We start from the raw sequence: 23160 nt of genomic DNA, 5'->3' as shown, positions 1-23160 counted from the left end.
AAAATTCTAAGTGACATGCTTACAATTATAAAAGGGGCTGTGACATAAACAGAAAAGTGACCTTATATCTGGTAGCCCAAAACATCTTCCTGTGAGGTTGAGAGTGGGGTCAGTTCACAATCAATGAGAAAACCAGCAGTGCAAGCAAGTGGGGTGGGCGAGGTGCAAAATTATTTTCAGCTGTTTTTATTAGTATGCAAAGTAATAGATTTCGTTATGGAATTGCCATATATATTCTGCTCTTATTTGTCTCCCTCTCCTACTCTCTCCTTCACTAGCCCCATTTTCCCATTGGTCCCTTTCTCACCCAACGGTCCTCCTCCTTCCATGTCACGTGGCTTTTATTTGTCACCTCCCTTTGAGGTCTCTTCTTCCCATCCCATAGTTCCCTTTCTAGCAACAACGTAAGAAAAACAGGAATCCTTATTTACCACAGGTGGGAGTGTAAACTAGTGAAGTCACTGTGGAAATTAGTAAAGAGGCTTCTAAAAAACTAAAATTAGAATTACCATATGACCCAGCTATACAACTTCTGGGTAAATACCCAAAGAAAGCTGGAGCCTTCTAAACATAGAGAAGTAGATGTGATGTAACAAGCTTGGTTTGCCTGAGGACAGGAGGCAGATAATGTCTTCACCACCCTCACATGCTAAGTTAGTCACCCACTTCCTGAAAATCAACTCAAAAAAGTAAATGAGTTGTTTTATATTGCTCTCTTTTTTAAATATGAAGAATATACCACTTGCAATACTTAATAAAGGGACCAGTTTTCATGCCTCATAGAATTTATGATTTCCATTTGTGTTTGTTTTTGGAAATAGTATAGTCTACCCCGGAAGTAATTCTCCCTAGAACTCAGCCTCCCGCAATGATGTGGGTCGTCTAGAAGTCAGGAATATCCAGTCAATAGACTCTAGAGATGTTCTCAGTCCTTTTCTTGGGTGGCACAGCATCATGATTGAATCAAAGAGATCACAAATGAACACTGGAATAGTATTGGTAGAGAAGTCTAAACTTTGACATTCCCAGAGGCAGATGTGTTCAAAGCCCGCAGTGCTCTGGGACAAGAGAGATCTGGCTATTTGCTGGTCAGAGTTTCTCATGAGGACACGGAAGAGAAAATGTCTTGATGTTCAAACTTGAACTCCTAAGTTTCAAAATGAAGAGACTCTTGTACACTGTTTTATAAGTTCCTTGTGCACAAAACTGTTCAGGATTCTGGAAGCATATGATGGAGTGGTCAACATATAAACCTCAGTTTCTGCTTTATTAAAAAGAAATAACAACAGCAAAACTTTGACATAGAGTTACTGTGAAAATGAAATTTAACACAGCCTCTTTGTTTTGTTCAATGCACTCATTTACCAGGCTTCTGCTATATATCAATCAGGCTCCGTTCTAGAAGAAGATGAATAATCTGACAGTGAAGAACTAGAGTTAATGCCCCACTGATCTGGAATTGTATAATGGAGTACAGCACATAGCAAGCACTCCAAAATAAAAACCATTTATGGACATTGTTCTGCTATTATTGAATATAATACATAATCCATCAAATCATTTAAAGTCAATTGTTATGTTATAGCCCCAAAACAAGCAGACATAGTACAAGAGAAGAGAAAGATCGCAGAAAGGATTCTTTGTTCTGGTTTAGGTGAGAGATACTGCATTGAAGAGCTACATAGCAGAGCAGTCTATGTAAATGAACATACTAGATTAGACAATGTTAGCAAAGCTGGGAAAAAAAGGGTATAGAAAACTAGTTTACATATATTCTCTAAAGTGAGCAGTTGCTACTCAATTCTCCTTCCTATCCCTGCCATATGGGATTGTACCAAAGGCTTTCAGAAACTACTATTTTTCAACAGAATTCTTGAATCCAGATTTCCATATAAAAATTATACAGATTTCCAAGCCTCTGATTTAATGCATATCTTACAGAAAATTGAGAGTATTGTATATATTTTCAAGAAGTCAAGAAAAGAAAATAAAAAATTGAATAAGATTTCTATTAGCACACATCATGTATCATTTTGATGGATGCTTACAGCAATGGTGAGAAGTATTGGTGCTTAATTATGCACCTTCTTCTGCTGAGGAAACCTTATAGATCCATAGGGCTATGGTGACACAGGAAGACTTAAAACGGAGACCAGACTAGAGGAAGGAAAGCCTGGCAAGAAAGCAATGGTTCTAGATAGGTCTATTTAGTGTGGCTTTTGCAGTAAGGCTAATAAGGTCAGAGCTGAGAAGAATGGAGTAAGAATCTGTTTGTTTATTTATCTGCAAATTATGTGGGATCAAGCTGAGGGCAGTGTAGACACTAGACCAGGGCTCAAAACTTAGGTATTGCTCCAGCTTTAAAAGTCAACTGGGAAGTGACTTAGAGAGGAATTCTTATTTTTTTAGATTTTCCTGCTGTGTGGAAGGAGAAGAGACTTCACAAACAAAGTCATTTTCCTAGTTTCTCTAGTAACCTTTGAGTTATCTCTACTTAGTCACAGTTTCCCCTCCAGGAGATGATAAAACAACAAACAGACAAAGCTGACCCTCATCTAGAGTCAGGCCCAACTCACCCATGCTTTGCTAACACACAGAATGGTCTCTCAGAGTGATTCAGTTCTACAAAGATCACGCAGATGTCCCTGCTCCTAAGAACTAGGGGCTCCTTGACTTTGACTGCAGTTGTGCCAACAATGTGTGAGGGGAATAAGTGTAGAGTAAATAGTCGGGAAACACAGACTTTTTTTTAAAGAAGCTTGACAAGCCTCATCTTCAGCTTTCTTATTTTTCATCTACTTGGAAAGATTAATTTAAGGATCAAACAAGATCATGGACTTAAGGGTTCAATCCATCTTTCATAGAACAGCCTGAGTGCTAAAGTTTGTAGACTTCAACACACATTAGTTCTCTATAATCTATTTACTTTTTAATTCCGTAGCTTAAAATGTATAACCCACGCACCAGTGTTCACTCCTAGGCCTTTATCGTGTTAGTTCTTACTTTGGTCTTTTCTTCAATGCTTAACAGAAGGCAGGCATTTTATGATGAACAGGAAATAGAGTGATAAAATAATTAACACTGGAGGTGTTTCTGGTGAGAAATTCAAGTCATAGTTCTTGTCTTCTGCACCCAATCAAAAATACAGTCGGTATTGCAAAGAGCCTTGCTATGCCCAGAGGAGGAAAGAGCACTGAAAGGTCGCAAGGTCAAAGACAGGAGCAAATCTAAGGAAATGATTCGGATAAGGGGAACTAAAATGGAGATTAGAGAGTACAGGCCTAAGGGAAAACAGCAGTTGTGTCAAGAACAAACAGCAGAAAATTATGAGTGTGTCATTAATAACTTGTTAGGACTTGTCAAAAAAGTTTTAATTCAGTCATTAAGGTAAGAGAAATATTTAAAAAGGCTAAGAGAGGGAAAATCTTATTTGTAAATCACATACCTGTTTTAATAATTATTGAAGTGCCTAGTGTATCAAGAAGTATGCTTAGAGCACTGGCTAAGATCATGTGTGTACTGTGTAGGGCAATTGGACCTTCTGAATTAAGAACTGAAACCGAGAAAAGATAGATAATTTGAGGATTAATCAGAAAGTGAATGAAAAGATAGTCAGCAGTCTAGATTAGGCAATAAAGGTAAGAAAAAAGAGATTCCTGAGATAATGGTGACTGGGACAAATAGTTTAATTTTGAGCTGAATAAGAAATAAGCAAGAGTGGGAATGGGATGGTTGGGATGGAGGAAGGGTGGATATGGGAGCAGGGAAGAAGATATCTTAATTAAGGGAACCATTTTAGGGTTGGCAAGAGACTTGACTCTAGAGGGGTTCCCAGGTACCCATGGAGATGTCCCCAGCTAGATCCTTGGGCAGCTGAGGAGAGGGAGCCTCAAATGGCCCTTTCCTATAGCCATATTGATGAATATCTTGCATATCACCATAAAAGCTTCATCTGGTGATGGATGGAGATAGACACAGAGACCCACATTGGAGCTCTGGGCTGAGCTCCCAAGGCCCAAATGAGGAGCTGAAGGAGCAAGAACACGAGCAAGGAATTCAGGACTGCAAGGGGTGCGCCCACCCACTGAGATGGTGGGGCTGATCTAATGGGAGCTCACCAAGGCCAGAGAAAGCACGGGATCAAACCGGACTCTCTGAACGTGGCAGACAATGAGGGCTGACTGAGAATCCAAGGACAGTGGCACTGGGTTTTGATCCTACTGCATGTACTGGCTTTGAGGGAGCCTAGGCAGTTTAGATGCACACTTTCCTGGATCTGGATGGAGTGGGGAGGACCTTGAACTTCCCACAGGGCAGGGAACCCTGACTGCTCTTTGGACTGGAAAGGGAGGGGGAGGGGTGGGGGGAGGGAAATGGGAGGTGGGGAGGAGGCGGAAATTTTTAATAATAAAAAGAATTTTAGAAATTAAAAAAAAAGAAAGAAGCAAGAACAAGAGTCCCTGACATTTGCAGGCCCTGGCTTTTCAGCTGTACCACTTTCTTATACAGGAAATACACACCCAGAGACTGCAAACATGCAGAGACATGAGCTTTTCAGTTTAAGATGTATTGATTTTTGAATATAGAAGTCAGTTGTATATCGGCCAAGGATAAGGCAAAGACAATAAGGCAATGACAGACAATGAAAAATGTGGTAACTAATTATACAGTGAAGTTTTGGTTAGACAAAAGAAAGAATCGGATTATGTTAAACAAAATAACTACTCTCACTCCCGCTCACGACATGGAACCTGAAAGCAGAAGAGGACTATTTGAGAGGGAGTAACAGGACTAGAAAGGGGAAATAAAGAGCAATGGAAGGATATATATGAGCTAAATAAATAGTATATATATGAAAAGGTTATGAGATTTATTATTTTGCATAATAAATATTTGGTAATGAAATCAAAGAGCAATAACTATACAGACTTCTGTCAGAAATATGGATACCAAATAACTTAAATTTAGCCAAGAATTTATAGAACCACGCCATAAGACCTTGATGATTTAAATAGAAGGTAGTAAGATTCATCAGGAAGACCGAGGGTAAGTCAGAGATGGGGTAGAAAATAAGTATGTTACCAATGAACTAGGGAAATAAAATATTTGGAAGAGAGTCAATCCTATAGAATGTGGAAAAGTATCAAATAAATTTGTGAAAGTTTATAAAGTCTTTTAGATTTTCCAAAGAAGGTAGACCCACGAAATCTTAACTATATGGTTTTTAAACAGACCCAGACTATTTCAGTACCAGTTGACATCCCAGCATGGATGGGAGAAATCTCATGGAGTCACAACCATAGATAAAGACCTGTAAACAATTAATGACTGAAAAGAGAGGAAGAACTAGTCTTTCCCTAATTATTTGTGTAAAACTAAGTGGTCAGCCTTAAAAAACATACATACAAGCAACACTGAGTGTGATCAGCAGGATATATATATATATATATATTCATTTCTTTGTATATGGATATGTGTATTTTGTAACAAAGATGTATAACATGTACATATGTTACAATAGTACTTTTAAAAAGAGGCTGTAATTTGAGAGACAGAGAAAGAGAGAGAGAGAGAGAGTGCCTGGAGGAGTCATGAAAAGGACTGGAGCCAGGAAGAGAAATGATGGAATACTTTAATTAAAAGTAATATTTTAAAACTCATCGGTCAATGTGGATGGAGGAAATCCCACAAAGTCTCACCCCTAGATGAAGAACTATAGCCAAGTAATGACTTCGGAAAGAGGGTGAGTCAGCCTTCTCCAAGGATGAACCCCCATAAAATCAGTCCTATGCACATGTACATACTAGAAACATACAAGGACATAAATGGACACATATATTTACATATATAGCATATATATGTGATAATAATAAAGGATAAGAGGTCACAAATTTGAGAGAATGGGAACATAGGAAGAGAGGGAAGGTGGAAATCATATATAATATAGTATTCATATATTAAATTCTAAAAGATGTACCAAATTTTGGATTCAACGACAGGAAGGTCAAAAATATTCATATAGTAAAATGAGTCAATATCCTTGTGATCACAGAGAACAGAATAGATTGAGTTGATGAATTAGTAGAAATTAAAGCTCAGTGGAGTGAGTTACATAAAATATGTCATCAGATGTGAGTTTAAGAGGAAAAGGGAATGGATTTCATTTGGTGGAACGCCGAGTGTTTTTTTCTTTGTTTTAATTTAAAAGGCTTATAAGCACATTTAAGTGCTGGTGAAAATATCATGCTAAAAATTTAAAGGAATCTATTCCATTGATATTAAGAGATATTAATAACCAGTGATTGTTAATTCCTGTTACTTTTTGGTTTGACATTGTGTGTTTCCCTTCTTTGGGGTTTGCTGGTGTGAGGTTATTTTAAGTAACAAGGTGAACCCTAAGAAAAACATACATAGATCCACCTGGAAAGGGGAAATAGACAAGATCGCCTGACAAAAATAAGAGCATGGGGGTGGGGGAAGAAGGGAAGGTGGAAGGAGAAAAGGAGGGGAGAAGGTGAGGGGGAGGAGAACTTGAGGGAACAGGATAGTCGAGATGGCAGAAGGACAGAGATGAGAGCAAGGAAAGAGATATTTTGATTGAGAGAGCCATTGAGGGCCTAGCACAAAACCTGGCACTAGAAAAATTCCCACGAATCTACAAAGATGACCCCAGCTACGACCCTAAGCAATAAAGGAGAGGGTGCCCAAACTGGTCTTACCCTATAGTCAGATTGATGACTATCTTAAATGCCACTCTAGAACCTTCATCTAACAACTGATGGAAACAATGACAGAGACCTGCAGCGGAGCACTGACTGACCTCCCAAAGTCCAGTCGAAAAGAAAGAGGAGTGAGAATATGAGCAAAGGGGTCAAGACCATGATGGGAACACCCACTGAAACAGTCTACCTGAGCTAATGGGAGCTCACCAACTCTAGCCTGACAGAGAAGGAACCAGCATAGGACTAAACTAGACCCTCGGAATGTGGGTGACAGTTGTGTGACTGAGGCAGACTGCAGAGCCTCTGGCAGTGGCAACAGGATTTATCCCTACTGCTTGTGCTGGCTTTTTAAAAACCTATTCTCTTTGAATGAATACCTTGCTCAGCAAAGACATAGTAGGGAGGGCCTTGGACCTTTCCCCAAAGCAATACCTTACCCTCTCTGAGGAGTAGATGGGGGTGGGGCGGGTAGGTGGGAGGAGGGGAGGGTGTGGGAACTGCGATTGGTGTGTAAAATGAATAAAGATAGTTTGTTTTCTTTTTAAAAATATAATAAAATAATTAAAGAAAATGCTGGATATATGGAGAAAATATATATGTCAGCGGAGAATCTTTGAAAATACAAAGAAGCTATTAAAAGAACATTTAAACTGAAAGGGTACCACCTATATTGCATGAAGAAGAAGGAAGAACACATACCATGGTGCCTATAAATTTAAATTGTTTAAATGTAAGTGATGAAAAAGTGACTGTCATACATTTATGGGTAAGAGGGAAAGTAAGTGAGCAGGCAGAAGCATCATGGAAAAACTGACCAGAGGCACAGAGAGGTCAGCTGACATTGGTGGGCAATGATTTAAAAGCACCCAATCCTAGACACTAAGCTTTTCTCAAGCTGTTTGAATATCACAGAGAAAAGACACAGTGCAGTTAGATAGGATGATGAGAGGAATCAGATGCTTGTTGGGAAGAGTAGTTCAAATATAAACCATGGACTTTGCTGTGGTTAGGGAAGAGACATTTCAAAGTTGGAACTGACATATAGACAAAGTCGTTATATAAAGATATGACAAGTACTGATGAGTCAAAGGGCAGTCATCATAGGAGTGGGAGATCTACAAAAAAGCTAAAAAATTATGATCAAAGACTTGGGTGTGGAATCTAATAATTTTGATGGAACAATATCCTGTGTGGACAAAGACTTCAATGTGGCTTAGGAGTGGTTGGCTGAGAAAGACTAAATGAAAGTTCATTGGAAATGAGTGGGTCAAGAAATTTTATTTTAAAAGGTCGTCTACAAGTGCCGTGAATTCATCTCTTAGGATGACATGAACATGAAGAGAAAGCTCCAAACTAAGATCTTAAGTATTTTTAGAACAAATTTTAGTTGAAGCAGGAAGACAAAGTTGGGAATATGCTGGTCTTTCCCTTTGAGAGGCTATCTGAATGTCTAGCACATAAGAGAAGATGGATTTAGCCTTGTAAAGGTCTTTTGTATAAATGATGGGTGTCCTCCAGGCATTACTCATAGGTGCCATGGAAGGAGATATTGGTGAGGACACAGAGAAATAAAGGTTTTATTCTCTTGTTCTGTGCAATGGGCAAATGACAGTAAAGATAAGCATGGCCACAGATGGCACCAGGAATGGATACCTGAGAAGACTGTGGGAAATACCCATGGGGGCTGGAAATCTTGAGTACAAGGACTTGATTCTGATGACTAATTACTGGCACTAGACTCTCAAACAATTGCCACACTTCCTCTGGCTACCTTTTACAAATCCCACTGTGCTGAGTTTGAAACCCATTTTCTGTATCTTATACGATATGAGATATCTCATCAACCGTCTTGCTATCACAGACATTTCTCACTGAATTATTTCTCTCTCCTAGTAAACAATAAGCTCACTGGGGAGGGGAATCATCCTGTGTTGCTATACATCAAAGTACCTGTACCAGAAAATTCCATCCTGTTAATGGGATGAATGAGTGACTTTTGTGACTTGTAAAGAACTTTGGTAAGAAGGTGGGCTTGGTAGTAGAGGAAAATGGACAAAATTAAGACTCTCTAAGATATAAATACCTTTACATTTGAGAGACTCTTGGCTTTAGAAATATCTCATTCACAAAGCAAATGGAGTGACAGAAACATTCATTACTGAGACCCTAATATTAGTTCCAGATGTTTGCAGTCATGCCATTTTGTACCTCACCCTGCAGAACATATTTCACTTGCCACCCTCACCACGCCTACCCCTGTTCCATTTTAGCTGAAGGGGTGGAGTTCTGACTCCAGGGACATTGTTTCCCTCAAGCTAGCTCAGGGCAAGCAGACACCGGTCTGCTTATAGCCCCTTCAGCTTCCTCAGCAACAAGCATAGCTACGGCAGAACCCACATGGTTTGAAGAGTTCTGGGGCGTTCCTAGAGAATGTCATGAATGTGTTCAGTGTAAATGCTGCATCTCAGCTACCACCTCTGCTACTGCAGTAGCATTTTCCTAAATGTTCCACTCTCTTGAGAAAGGCTTTGCTGTAAGGTCCAATATGGGTTGGTCAGAGTATGTATGGGGAAATGACATAGAGAAGGGGATCTTCTCCCTTGAGGATGAGGCTTAATGGCAGTAGGAAGTGAACATGTGGGAAGAGATGAGAAGAGAAACAGTGACTTCTTACAGTTTCAAACTTCTTGACCCAAATCTGAATCTAGATGAACATTTCATATTGGAGCCAAATAGAGAAAGAAAGAAAGAAAGAAAGAAAGAAAGAAAGAAAGAAAGAAAGAAAGAAAGAAAGAAAGAAAGAAAGAAAGAAGACATGGGCAGAAAGTGAAAAGAAGAGGCAGATATCAAGAGAGACACACAATGAAAAATAAGAGAAAGGAAAAACAAAGAAAGGAAAGGAAAGGATGGAGAGAGAATCAGAAGACTTGAGAGTTGGCAAGAGATAAGCCTGATGCCTGGTACCAATCTGCTTGGACGAGGCCCATCAGAATCCCAGATGCCAGGACAGAAAGGGGGCACTGACCAGCTCCAGATGTTGCTGCCTCTTTTGAGGAGGGGAGTCGGTCGGCTGAAAGGGCCTGGTGCCTCCTCAAGAGCCAAGAGTCAGCTGACCTTCCAGGCCTGAACTGAATGAGGTGAAGCTAGGAATTCAATGTGGAAAGACAAAAGCCTCTAGTTTTTAAAAACATCCATCAAGTGAGCAGCAGATACCTGAAGGAAATATATGGTAGCGATATTGCCACTCTGGGAAATCAGAGATTATAATGGAATGTGATTCTGTTCCCTCTCATCTCAATCCTTACACCATGGTAGAAGGACTCTGTGCTTAAAGTCATCCTAGTGCAAATGCATGGGATCTCAGCAGCTTATACACATATAACAAAGAAGTAATTATCCTGATGGGACTTGCCACTTAAAGATCAGAAAACCTACCACCACCACCACCAATGACTAGCTGGTAGCTAGTTTCAATTCTGCCCAGCTCTACAGATGTCTCTAATTTGAATCTGCCACTAGGATTTTCTTCAATTACAGACAACTCCAGCAGATATAACATGGGCTCTTGGACTCTGAGTAGAGGTGGTCAAGGAAAGAAACCAAAACCTGAGGTCTACCACTACCTCATGATGTGCATAATCTCCCCCCTCCAAATCCCTCTCCTCTGTGTCTGTAGGTCAAAGAGGGGATTTGGACTCATTAAGTTGGCTTGTGCTTCAGCCCACTTCTTACTCCCCCACTCCACACATGTCTACCCTGCATGAGAGGCTGAAACCCATGCCAATTGCTCTGATGAGGCCGCATGGGAGAACCAGGCGTCTGTTTTTAATATTGATGACAGATTAGCGTGCGGGGAATTTAGCCACCCCACAAAACAAGCCCTATTTCTACTCAAAAGAACTGGAACAGGAGGCTTATGCTTGGCGTTTCTAGCAGAGTCCTGGGATCCATAGAGAAATTACTTGTCTGAAGGAAACAAAGAGGGCATCAAACCTAGAGGGGGCGACAGAAGCAGGGGTAGGAGACAGACGAAAGGGTGTGTATTTAAATTGCTCACAGGAGTGTGCAGCAGATGGTAGCCATAAAGGGTATGTGTGTTTGCAGGAGCAAGAGTGAGAAAGATCTGTGTATGTACCTATGCCTGCATGTGCACACACATGGGCTTCTGATTAAAAAAAAAAAATCTCTGCACTGAGCTTGGATGCTGTAAAAATCCAAAGATCATAGGCACGTGCCCAGGATTCCCTATTCTGGCAGCACCTGACCAGCTGTGTTGAATTCTCTTTCCACAACAAGTTTTCACTTTATTCTGCTTGTTTTCTTCTTCACATTACTCTTCCCATCCCTTCCTCCAATCCCGATTTCTCTCCCTGTGCTAATCATGGAAATAAGAAAGGAGAAACTAATCTTTAAGAACCTGCTCTGCCCTGAGAACTGCACTGTAGTTGATCCTCAAAATAGCTTACCCATTCCCTATATGAGGAACGTGAGACCTAGCGAACAGACTGACACATACTAGATCTCTAAGGGAGAAGGAGCTAAAATTGTAGCCAAATGCCATCTTTTCCAAATTCCTAGTCCTTCATTGGGTTTTTGTTCTTCAAGATAATAATCATTCAATTAAGATGGAGGATTCAAATTTAGGCCATGTTCATTTTTCAGAGGCATTCTGGTTCAGATTTTAAGTGTCACCAACAAAAGTGGTGGTTCTCAACCTTCCTAAAGCTGTGACCCTTTAATACAATTCCTCATGTTGTGGTGAGCCCCCCAACCATAAAACTACTTTCATTGCTATTTCATCACTATAATTTTTCTACTGTTATTATAGAAATGTAAATATCTATATTTTCCAATGGTCTTAGGTGACCCTTCTGAAAAGGTCATTGAACCCCCAAAGGGGTCATGACCCACAGGTTAAAAAACTACAGAGCTAAAAGTTTTTATGTTGAAGACATGGTCCTCAGCTACTGAACCCAGTCATTGAGAGCTGAATGGATCCTGGGAGCTCTGCCTTAATATTAAGTCATAATTAATATTAACATTAGTTCAGTGATATATCATCATCCGAGAAATTGTTAGAAAGTGGTGAAATCCAGGAGTTGAGGATGGTTAGAGAAAGCGAGAAAGCAGGGCACTGGGGTTATGTCCTTGAAAGATCTTGCTCCGATTTCCTCATCAGTGCCCCCACATGCCCCGCTCTTTCGTTTGTGCTTCCAGGAGGTAAGCAAACTCCTCTCACACACAGTTTACCCCAGTCAGGCCCAAAGCAATGGAGCCAACCGAGGGAACTGAAACCTCTGAAATATGAGACAAAATAAATCTTCCTTTTTTTCAAATTCTGTTTTTTCTTTTCATCTCATTCTTTTCTCTGGGTATTTTGTCACAGCAGCATAACTAGCACAGGGTGGCCAGGAGGTGACCTCAAGTCACCAGGCTGCAAGTGATTTTACCTCCTGAGCCAAAGAAGCTGCTCCATGGGTCTGGAGATCAGGATCCATGGTAAAAAGTGCTTACCATCCAAGCATGAGGACCTAAGTTAAAAATCATCAACATCTAGGCAATCACAGTGTGAAGAGAGAAGCTTCCAAATGGTTTGTTTGCCAGCCAAGCTACCTGAAATACTGAGTTCCGGGTTCAGTGAGAGACTGCAGTAGGAGGCTGTTTGTTGGTTCCCAACCGCCCAGACCTAAAATAATCACACAGAAACTATATTACTTGTAATAATGTTTGGCCAATAGCTTAAGCATATTTCTAGCTAGCTCTTCATCTGAAATTAACCAATTTCTGTTAATCTGTGTATCACCACTAGGCTGTGGTTTACTAAGGTTCTGGCTGGCAACTGGCATTTTTCTTCTTCAGTAGCTACATGGCATCTCTCTCACTCTGCCTGCTTTCTCTCTATATCTCTATTCAGATTTCCTGCCTGGCTTTCCTTTACTAAGCTGCTGAAACAGTTTCTTTAATAACCAGTGGTAATAAAACATATTCATAGTATACAGAGGTGAATTCCACATAAGGAGACACTGTCTCAGAAAATGAAGTGGAGAAGCATTTGAAGACGACACCATGATGTCACTCTCTGCTTTCTGCAGGAAGAATTGCATACCTCCACTAGACATCGCTCAATAGCTTAATTGCCTTCTAAAACAGAAGTCAATCTTTTTGTTTGTTTGTTTTTTTGAGACAGGTTTTCTCTGTGGCTATTGGAGCCTGTCCTAGAACTAGCTCTTGTAGAGCAGGATGGCTTCGAACTCACAGAGATCCGGAGATCTATCTGTCTCTGCCTCCCAAGTGCTGGGATTAAAGGCATGCACCACCACTGCCCGGCTAGAAGTCAAATTCTTATTAGAAATTTGAGCACAGCCAGGACCTAACAGGGTAAAAAGCATAGTGCATGACATCCAATAAAAAATTACCAAGTGTACAGTCAGCAAGATGGATCAGAGTGTATAAGTACTTGCCATACAAGTACAGTGATCTGAGTTTTATTCCCAGAACACAAAATGGAAGAAAAGAACTGCGTCCTAAAAGTTTTCTCTGACCTTCATATTATGAACACATTAATACTGTCCATACACAAATAAGGGGGGAGGGATCAAGTATACAAATGGAAGCAAGAAAAATAAAATCTGTAATGAGGTACAAAAATGAAACAATAATCCAACCCAGAGCTGATACAGATGTGAGAGTGAGAAAAAAGGAAATTTAAAATTAAATTCCATGTGAAAAATATCACATGGGTAATATTACTCGGTGAATAAAGTCACTTTCCTCCAAGCCTGGTGACCCTAGATTGATGCTCAGAATTCACATGATAAAAGGGAAGAGCCAACTACAACACACTGCCCTCTGACCTCTCTCTATATATACTCCCAAGTAGTCTGTGCACACTCCCAGATAAATAATCAAATGTAAAATCATTAAATAATACTCCATGTCAGAGAAAGCATGCCGGTAATATCACTCAGGGAGCATGAAGAAAATGGCCGAAATTTCAAGGCTAGGTATGACTTCATAGGGAACATCTGTCTCGACAAAACAAAATAAGCCAGCAAGAAAGATAGTGAATATCTCCAGACATAACTTTCAAGAAATAAAATGGATATATAAGACAAAAATTCACTAGATAGAAATAAAAACAGATTAGACCTTAGAGACAGTACTAGAGATGATAGAGAGATTATCCAAATGAAGCATGAAAGAAAAAATGTAAAAAAAAAAAAAACAAAGCAAAGATCACTGATGAGTAATACCGTTAAGTGGCCATGTACACATGGAATTGGAGTCACTGAAGAAGAAAAATGAGGAGAGAAGAAACCTATTTGACAAAATAATGGCTGAAGTGATTCCCCAAAGTGATGAAATTATAAACCCACATATCTAGGAAAGGTCAATAAATGCCAGACAGGAGAAATACTGAAATTGTTCAAAATGAGTAATAAAGAGAATTTTAGAAGCTGCCAGAGAAAATTAGCACGTACATTCAGAAAAATCAAGCTAAGAGGTATGATCCAGTTCTCACATGGATAAGGCAAAGAAGAAGACAAATGAACAGCATACTTAAGTTATAGGAAAATAAACTTAGCAACACTAAAGACCATATCCAGCAATGTTATCTTCCAGAAAAAAAATTAGAAAGAGTGCATCACTGATTGATGTGAACTGTAAGAAAGAGTAAAAAGTGTTCCACATCTTCAGCAAGTATAGGTGTGCATACTAAAATGGCTAAGATCAAGAAAACAACGGGCAACCAATACTAGAAAGAATGCAGGGAAATAGGCCCCTCATTCACTGCTGATAGGATTTCAAACTGCTACATGGAATTGTAAACTCTTCCAGCCACCTTGAAAACTAGAGTGGAGAATTCTTACAAAGCTGAAGCAGATATATTATTCGACCCATCTACGTAGCTCCTTGGCATATGGCCAAAGAAAAACAGTGTCCAACTCTGCAAATAACTTGTTCCGTTGTTTTTATTGAAGCTCTACTGACAATACATAGAAAATAGAAACAACCACTATGTCCCTCAACAGAGGAATAGATAATAAAAATGTGTTACATATACAAAATTTAATATTGTTCAGCTACATAAAAGAAATGAAATCAGGAAAGTTGTAGGTAAAATAATGGAATTACATCATATTATACCTAGAGTGGCAACCCTGGTCCTGAAAGACAAACATGGAGTGTTGTCTGTTATTTCTGGATCCTAACTCCGTATCTATCTATCTGTCTGTCTGTCTGTCTGTCTGTGTATAACATGGAGGAACGACAGAAACCATAAAAGTTAAATGGGGACCATGTGAGGGGCTCCAGAGAAAGGGATACATGGCACGGGTGCTATGAAGGTGAAACTGGAAAAAATAAGGTGTGGCCTTTGTCTGAAGAGGTGACAGGGAGGGCAACACTGATGTAAAGGGAAGAAGGAGAGATAAAGAACACTAAGGGTGAGTTTTAAATAATCAGAGAGAAACAAATTATTTCGTGTTCATTTAAATATAAGTATATAATATATATGTAAATAAGTCAAATTATTTGAATGAAGTTACACTGCTTTGGTTGATAATGCTTTTCTCCAAAGCCACAGACTATTTGCAAAATTCTAGGGTCAAGCATGAGAATTCTATCTTTGTGGGGTTGCTCACAGAAGTCCAAGAGACTCCTGAAACATGATAGGTTATTGCCAGTGTCCTTGGTTGCCTTTCAGAACTTGATGCTATGATGCCACTGGTGAAGACACGACACACTTTTCAAACACAGGTCCAGGAGGATTCAAGTTTGAATTGACCTGGAAGCCTCCTTTCTGAAGATGAGTTCTGTTAACATCCAAAGCTGCTTTGCAATATTCCAAGAGGAAAGGGAATTAAAATTCCTACTCAAATGTAAAGTCTGTAAACCACACCAATAATCAGCACAGCAAAATAGATCCAAGAGTAGAATAATGGTACCGATATCTTAGGAACAAACAAGAATCACCTAATTGGACTTAAAGCCCACTGAATATGAGGGAACTCATACCCAATACTGCACAATACTGCATATCTAGTCAACTACCTGTGGGTGGTAAAGTCATGTACCCTAGAGGAAAATCTACCATTGCCACTTTCATAAGCCAGTACAATTCTTTACTACATTTTAAATACTTACCCTCCACATGCCTCAAAGAGGCTTTTGTATTATTCCAGCACATGGGACCATCACAGAAATCCTTAAGTAGCCAGACTTGGATCTACAAGGTGACCAAACAGCCAAGGCCCATTACATTCAAGATCCCAATTTGAACTGGAGGTTTAGATCCTGAACACACAGGTATTTGGCCTTCATCTATGATCAGTTATGGCTGGGTTGAAAACCAGAGGTCAACAGGGGAGAACTGAGCAAGTGAGCCAGAACCAGAGACCTCTGAGGGTCCGGACATGAATCTGGGACCTTCAAGTGAGTAGACTTAAGCCAGGACCCCTGTAGGTCTGGGCGTGAGTTGAGGACCTCCTAGGAACTAGGCCTGAGTCAAGACTTCTGCAGGTATGGGAGTGAGTCTGGGACCTCAGAGTGAGTAAGCCTGAGCCAGGACCTCTGTAGATCTAGGCACAACCAAACCTGGGAACTCCAAGGGAGTATACCAGAGTCAGAGTCCTTTATAGGACCAACTCCAAGCCAGAAACCTCTGCAGGAACAGAACCAGACCAGGGACATTTACAGAAACAGGTCTGAGCTGACAACCAAGGCTAGTGCAGGCCTGTGACAGCAAACTCCAAGGGAGTGGAGCAAAGCCCAGGAGCAATGAGCCACCTCCAGGAACATGGAGTGACCAATGGGGTACTTAGAACCATGGCACCGCCTGTACCACAAGGAACCATCTGAGCCTTGGATTCATTGGCACCTAATTAATCAGCAGAATCACGGACAGCCCCAGACACACCAATTAGAGGAAAAGATAAATAGAAAAGGTAAGAACAATGAGTTTTGTGCATGGTGACAGATATGGGTCTATTTTCATTCTTCTACATGTTGACATACAGTTATGCCAGCACCACTTGTTAAATATGCTTTCTTTTTTCCATTTGATATTTTTTGCTTCTTTGTCAAAAATCAGGTGTTTGAAGGTGTATGGTTCTACTGGTCCTCCTTTCTGTTTTTATGCTAATACCAGGCTGTTTTCAGTACTGTAGCTCTGTAGTAGAGTTTGAAGTCAGGGATTGTGTTGCATCCAGAAGTTCTTTTACTTTACAGGACTGTTTTTTCTCTTCTGGGGTTTTTGCTTTTCCATATGAAGTTGAGTACTGTTCTTTCGAGGTTTGTGAGGAATTTTGCTGGACATTGCATTGAATCAGTAGATTGCTTTTGATAAGATTGCCATTTTTACTGGGTTAATTCTACCTACCCAAGAGAATGGGAGATCTTTCCACTTTCTGGTATCTTCTTCGATTTCTTTCTTCAAAGATTTAAAGTTCTTGTCATACAAGTCCTCCACTTCCTTGGTTAAAGTTACTCAGAGATATTTGATGTTATTTGTGGCTATTGTGAATGGTGTTGTTTCTCTGATTTCTTTTTCAGACCTTTTATCATCTGTGTACAGGACAGCTACTGATTTTTTATTGAGTTAATCTTGTATCAATGACTTCAATATAAAGCCAGCCACACCAAACCTTATAGAAGAGAAAGTGGGATGTACACTTGAATGCATTGCCACAGGAGACCACTTCCTAAATATAACTTCAGTAGCACAGACTCTGAGAGAAACAATTAATAAATGGGATCTCCTGAAACTGAAAAACTTCTGTAAGCAAAGGGCACAGTCAATAAGACAAAATGACAGTCTACAGAATGAGAAAAAAATCTTCACTAACCCCATATCAGATAAAGGTCTGATCTCCAAAATATACAAATAACTCAAGAAATTGGACACCAAAAGAACACATAACCCAATAAAAAAAATGTTGTACAGTCCTAAAAAGAGAACTCTAAACAGAGGAATCTATAATGGCTGAAAGACACTTAAGGAAATGTTCAACATCCTTAGCCATCAGAGAAATGCAAAGCAAAACAACTCTGAGATTCTATCTTACACCTGTAAGAATGATCAAGTTCAAAAACACTGATGACAACTTGTGCTGGAGAGATTGTGGGGTAAAGGGAACACTCCTGCATTGCTGGTGGGAATGCAGCTAGCACAGCCCCTTTGGAAGTCAGTATGGCAATTTCTCAGAAAATTAGGAAACAACCTTTCTCAAGATTCAGTAACACCATTTTTTGGGTATATATCCAAAGGATGCTCAATCATGCCACAAGGACATGTGCTCAACTATGTTCATAGCAGCATTGTTTGTCATAGACAGAACCTGGAAACAACCTAAATGCCCTTCGACTGAAGAATGGATAAGGAAAATGTGGCACATTTACACAATGGAGTCCTACACAGCAGAAAAGAATTAGGACATCTTGAATTTTGCAGGCAAATGGATGGAGCTAGAAAACATCATTTTGAGTTAGGTAATCCAGACTCAGAAAGACAATTATCACATGTACTCACTCATAAGTGGTTTTTAAACACAAAGCAAAGAAAACCAGCCCACAAATCACAATCCTGAGAACCTAGACAACAAAGAGGATACTAAGAGAGACATACATAGATCTAATCTACATGGGAAGTAGAAAAAGACAAGCTCTCCTAAGTAAATTGGGAGCATGAGGATCTTGGTGGAGGGTTGTCGGAGGGAGGGCAGAGGCAGGGAGGAGAGCAGAGAAAAATGTAGAGCTCAATAAAAATCAATAATAATAATAATAATAATAATAATAAAGAAATCCGTAAGTAGTAAAAATTTAGAGAACAACTGACTATGGGTTCTCTACTCCAAAAAAAAAAAATGTATGTATATCACACTTCCTAGACCTAAGGATCATGGAGCATCATAAAAGAGAAGGTAAAAAGATGATACAGGGCCAGAGGATCAAGATGCCCCATGTAAAATAATGACCTATAAATGTCAGGGATCTACATGCATGAAACCTTAACAAATTTGTCTCCTAAACAATGGCAACACCATTTAATATTCCTATGTGGATGGATATATTTCACACAGCTCCACCTCTAGATGAATGCTATAGCCAATTAAAGGGCGCTAATAGAGCAAGAACAAGTTTTGTCCAGGGACAATCTACTTGATGGATACCTAATCTCAAGTATGAATCCCTAAATACATACACATATAAATAATAGTAAGTGGAATCCGCATGTTGTGTGTGTATGTGTCTGTATGCATATATGTGTGTGAAAGAGAATAATAAAGAACAAAAGATCATAAAGTTAGGAGAGAGTGGGAAAGACGTAACAGAAATTGGATGGTGTAAAATATAGGTTATAAATGATGCAAATACAGTGCTCATGTATGAAATTCTAAAAGTCTACTAACAAAATAATTTTGAAAATGTAAAAAAAAAAATGATGCTCTTACTTAAGGCAAGACCCAAAACAATGGAACTATCTCAGCTAGTAAATCAACAGAGAAGATATTCTGAGATCATAAAAATTATTTAAAAGACGATAGACAATAATAAGTAAACATAAAATAATCAATAAGGTTAAAGAAAACAATTAACAGGATGATAAACTAAAACCTAGTCATACCAATTTTACAATAAATGCAATTGGTCTAACCAACTAAATTTGACATATATAAAGTAAAAGGTGACAGCATTTGGGGATAAAAGGACAATTATATGCAAAGATACATGCAGCTCAAATTCTAGTAGGAACATAGATTTAAAGTTCCTAAGCACACCCAGTAGACTACTTATAAAAATAAAAATATTAAGTTCCAGTCAATGAGGTTTCTCCTGTCATTTACAACCTAGGCCTCACTATGTATATCATATTCTTCCCTTCTTGAATGTAATCAAAGAAAAAGTGGCTCACAAAGGAATGTTAGGGAGACAAAAAAGAAGAAGAAGACAAAGGAGAAGAAGATGATGAAGGGGAAGGAGAAGAAGGAGGAGGAGGAGGAATAAGAGGAGGAAGAGGAAGAAGAAGAGTCAGAAAGAAGGATCAAAACAAAAATGAAACAAATGTTTCTCTTTGTTATCTATTCATCCCACAAATACACGAATATTGAATGTCATACTTTATAGTAGATGTTGAGAATTCAATTGATTTAAAGCAATTGATTTAAATCATCCCTCCTTACATTTTTTAACGTAACTGAATAACCAAGAATTTACACTTTTTAAAATTTTAACCTTTCAGTTCTGGCTTTGTTCTCTGGTCTGTGGAGATGTCACTGGATGAATATCCTTGGATTGACCTCAGTTTCATGCTCTATGAGACAAGCGAAAGGCACCAATCCCTTTAGATTTGGAGTTCAGGGAGATACCGAATAGCATAGGTAGGTTACTGTGTGATCAGAAAGCAAATGCTCTATCAGTTTCTGAATAGAAAAGCATAGTGCATGCCTGGAAGTCTCAGCAAAGTACAGAGCATAGATTCACAGCATAGTTAAAAATCTCCTTTCCAATGCGAGGGAAATAGGAGAAAACAGAGTTAATGATCGCAGTGAGAGCTGAATGGAGCTCACTTAGAATCCACATTCCTCAAAGCTCCTGCATGTTTACATCATATCTTGTTCTCTTTTACCCCAACACGAGTTCATAACGACTATCCCCATTACATCTCACCAGGACAGACAATTGGTTAAATATTCTTAGTCTCAGAATAGTATATTTATGTACAAATGTTTTCAAACCCAAGATCTGTAGGCTTTCTCACATAGAGAAAGATCAAATTCTCTTCAGAAAGAGAAATCATCAAATCACATACTATAGTGACTTCCAAGTCAGATGAGCTCTTTCCACCTTCATCTTTCTGCTGCTGTTTAATCAAAATCACACAAAACTTCTCAGGGCCTTCTCACGACAGTTGACACCAAGTCCATAAAGAAATTAGAAAATCTGGCTTATCCTCTGTCACACTATTTCCCTCCCCTCTACCCAAAAAAGGGAGTCGTACTTACCTGTGTACAGGTCAGTGTCTGTGTATTCATCCACTTTCTTGTGCTGCAGAATATAGTCAGAGACTTTGGTCCCGATTGCTGGCTGAACATCGATCCACTCTAAGGAAACTACAGTGCTGGAAGGCTCCACTGTGGGAGAAAGTCGTAACCTAATGGGGGAAATGACAAACAAGGTTGCTCAGTTGCCGTTTTGTATATTCCAAGGCCCTAAACACTTGCAGAAGTTTCATCCGAGGTTCAAATCATGATTCCATCTGGTACCACAACTTTACATGGCCTTAAAACTGCTTTAGTTTTCAAGGATTCCATGTCTTTGTCCACAAATCAGAGATACAAAAATCTCCTTTTAGGCCCGTGGGCAACAGAGGAGAGGGTGCCTGAACTGGCCTTCTTCCATAGCCACACTGATAAATATCTTGCATAACACTATAGAACCTTCATCAGGCGAGGGATGGAGATAGAGACAGAGACCCACATTGGAGTACTGGACTGAGCTCCCAAGGCCCAGATGAAGAGCATAAGGAGGGAGAACATGAGCAAGGAAGTCAGGACTGCGAGGACGTCCACCCACTGAGACGGTGGGACTGATCTAATGGGAGCTCACCAAGGCCAGCTGGACTGGGTCTGAACGAGCGTGTGATCAAACCTGACTCTCTGAATGTGACTGACAATGAGGGCAGACTGAGAAGCCAATGATAATGACACCAGATTTTTTTTTAAAAGATTTTATTTTTTATTATGTATACAACATTCTTCCTCCATGTATGCCTGCATGCCAGAAGAGGGCACCAGATCTCATTACAGATGGTTGTGAGCCACCATGTGGTTGCTGGGAATAGAACTCAGGTCCTCTGGAAGAACAGTCAATGCTCTTAACCACTGAGCTATCTCTCCAGCCCCATGACACCAGATTTTGATTCTACTGCATGTACTGGCTTTTTGGAAGCCTAGTCTGTTTGGAAGCACATTTTCCTAGACCTGGATGGAGGGGGAGGCCTTGGACTTCTCACAGGGCAGGGCACCCTGACTTCTCTTGGTACTGAGTGAGGGGGGAGGGGGAGGAGGAGGAAAATGGGATGATGGGAAGAGGTGGAAATTTTTAATAAATAAATAAAAAATAAATAAAATAAATAAAAGCAATACAATATTCAATAAATTAACCTATGCTCACAGTATGTGTTCAATGAAAACTGGTTGGTGTTTGATTTATTTAAACTATAATTTCAATGCTGTTTCATTTTATAGAAATACATTGGCAAGTACTAAACATAGGTACTTTCCATCTTTCTGCCAGTCCCTTTTGGTCCTGAATGAATCAGTCAACTTTTAATACCCTCAAGTATCTCCAATTGGTACTTAACACCCTCTCAGAGGGGGGGGGACTTTTGGAATAAATTCTTCTGCAAAACAATAAGAAAGAGAATTGTTGAATGTTGTTATTGGACTGGTCTTGGAAACAATGCTGTGTATTTTCCTCATTTCACAAAGTAGGGAAAGTAAGGTCCCCAAAGGAAAAAACTGTTTACAGAGTAATATAACAAAACACAGACAAGATCATCATGGTACCCTTGCCTACCCTAGGGTCAGATTCTTTCTTTGTCCCCGCTATACTCTACATCTCTACAGGACAGTATTATACTGTGGGTTCTCTTTCTCTACACAGATGTTTTATGGTATTCTGGCTGCCAGTACAGGCTCCTGACTATTCCTCCTTGCACCACCTCTTCATAAGCACACTTCTCCAAACAAGATGACTTTTCTTTGCTTCCTCAAACAAATTTCTGGTGTCAGGTTCTTCTATTATGCTGTTCCATCTATGTAAAGATTTTTAGCACTTGTTACCTAGCTCACTGTTCCTGTGGTGATTCAAAGGTCCCTTCAAAGGTATTTTCTTTATTTACTTCCCCTTATACCAATATCATGCCCACGAGTTTCCCCATGACCAAGTTTGTTTTTCTTTAGTTTTTAATTTAATTTTAAACTATGTCTTATGTACTTTTAACAATATGTCTCTCCTACATTGGTATCAGCCTCCTTTGGCTACAGTTAGCCTTTATCTTTGTCCTTGGTATTTTATTACCCAGGAACTGACACACAGAACATACATGGAATTAGTGTCTAAAAACTGAATAAAATAAGAGAGGTTGTATAGTTTTTTATCTCAGTAGCTGTGGAAGCCAAAGTAGGCATTAGCAAGGCAAGTCAGTTGCCCAGCAGAACAGTGTTGGTGAGTAAGCACAGGAAGAAGAAATGGATGAGAAGACATCATTTTAAAACACCACACACACACACCACCACCACCATCACCACCACCACCACCAACAACAACACCATACACTGCAAACTCAGTGTATGTGCCAATTTCTGATTCCAAGAAAATCTTCTTTCCCAAAGGAGAAGTGAAACACCAGATATTTTAATGATCTGGGTAAGTA

At 39.6% G+C, this 23160-nt stretch overlaps 1 protein-coding gene across 5 annotated transcripts in view; it reads right to left on the bottom strand.

Moving 5' to 3' along the window:
• The window catches only part of Astn2 (astrotactin 2), a 987955-nt gene that overhangs the window by 144319 nt on the left and 820476 nt on the right, over positions 1-23160 (bottom strand). For all 5 annotated transcript variants that reach the window (XM_057784267.1, XM_057784266.1, XM_057784268.1 and 2 more), the window contains one exon: positions 20726-20874. In XM_057784267.1, coding sequence (XP_057640250.1) covers positions 20726-20874 — 149 coding nt within the window. The remainder of the gene's footprint in view (positions 1-20725; positions 20875-23160) is intronic.

The sequence above is a fragment of the Chionomys nivalis genome, chromosome 11, assembly GCF_950005125.1.
Source record: "Chionomys nivalis chromosome 11, mChiNiv1.1, whole genome shotgun sequence".
Classification (NCBI taxonomy): domain Eukaryota; kingdom Metazoa; phylum Chordata; class Mammalia; order Rodentia; family Cricetidae; genus Chionomys; species Chionomys nivalis.
Note: the sequence above shows the minus strand (reverse complement) of the source record. Positions and strands in the feature narration are given on the sequence as shown.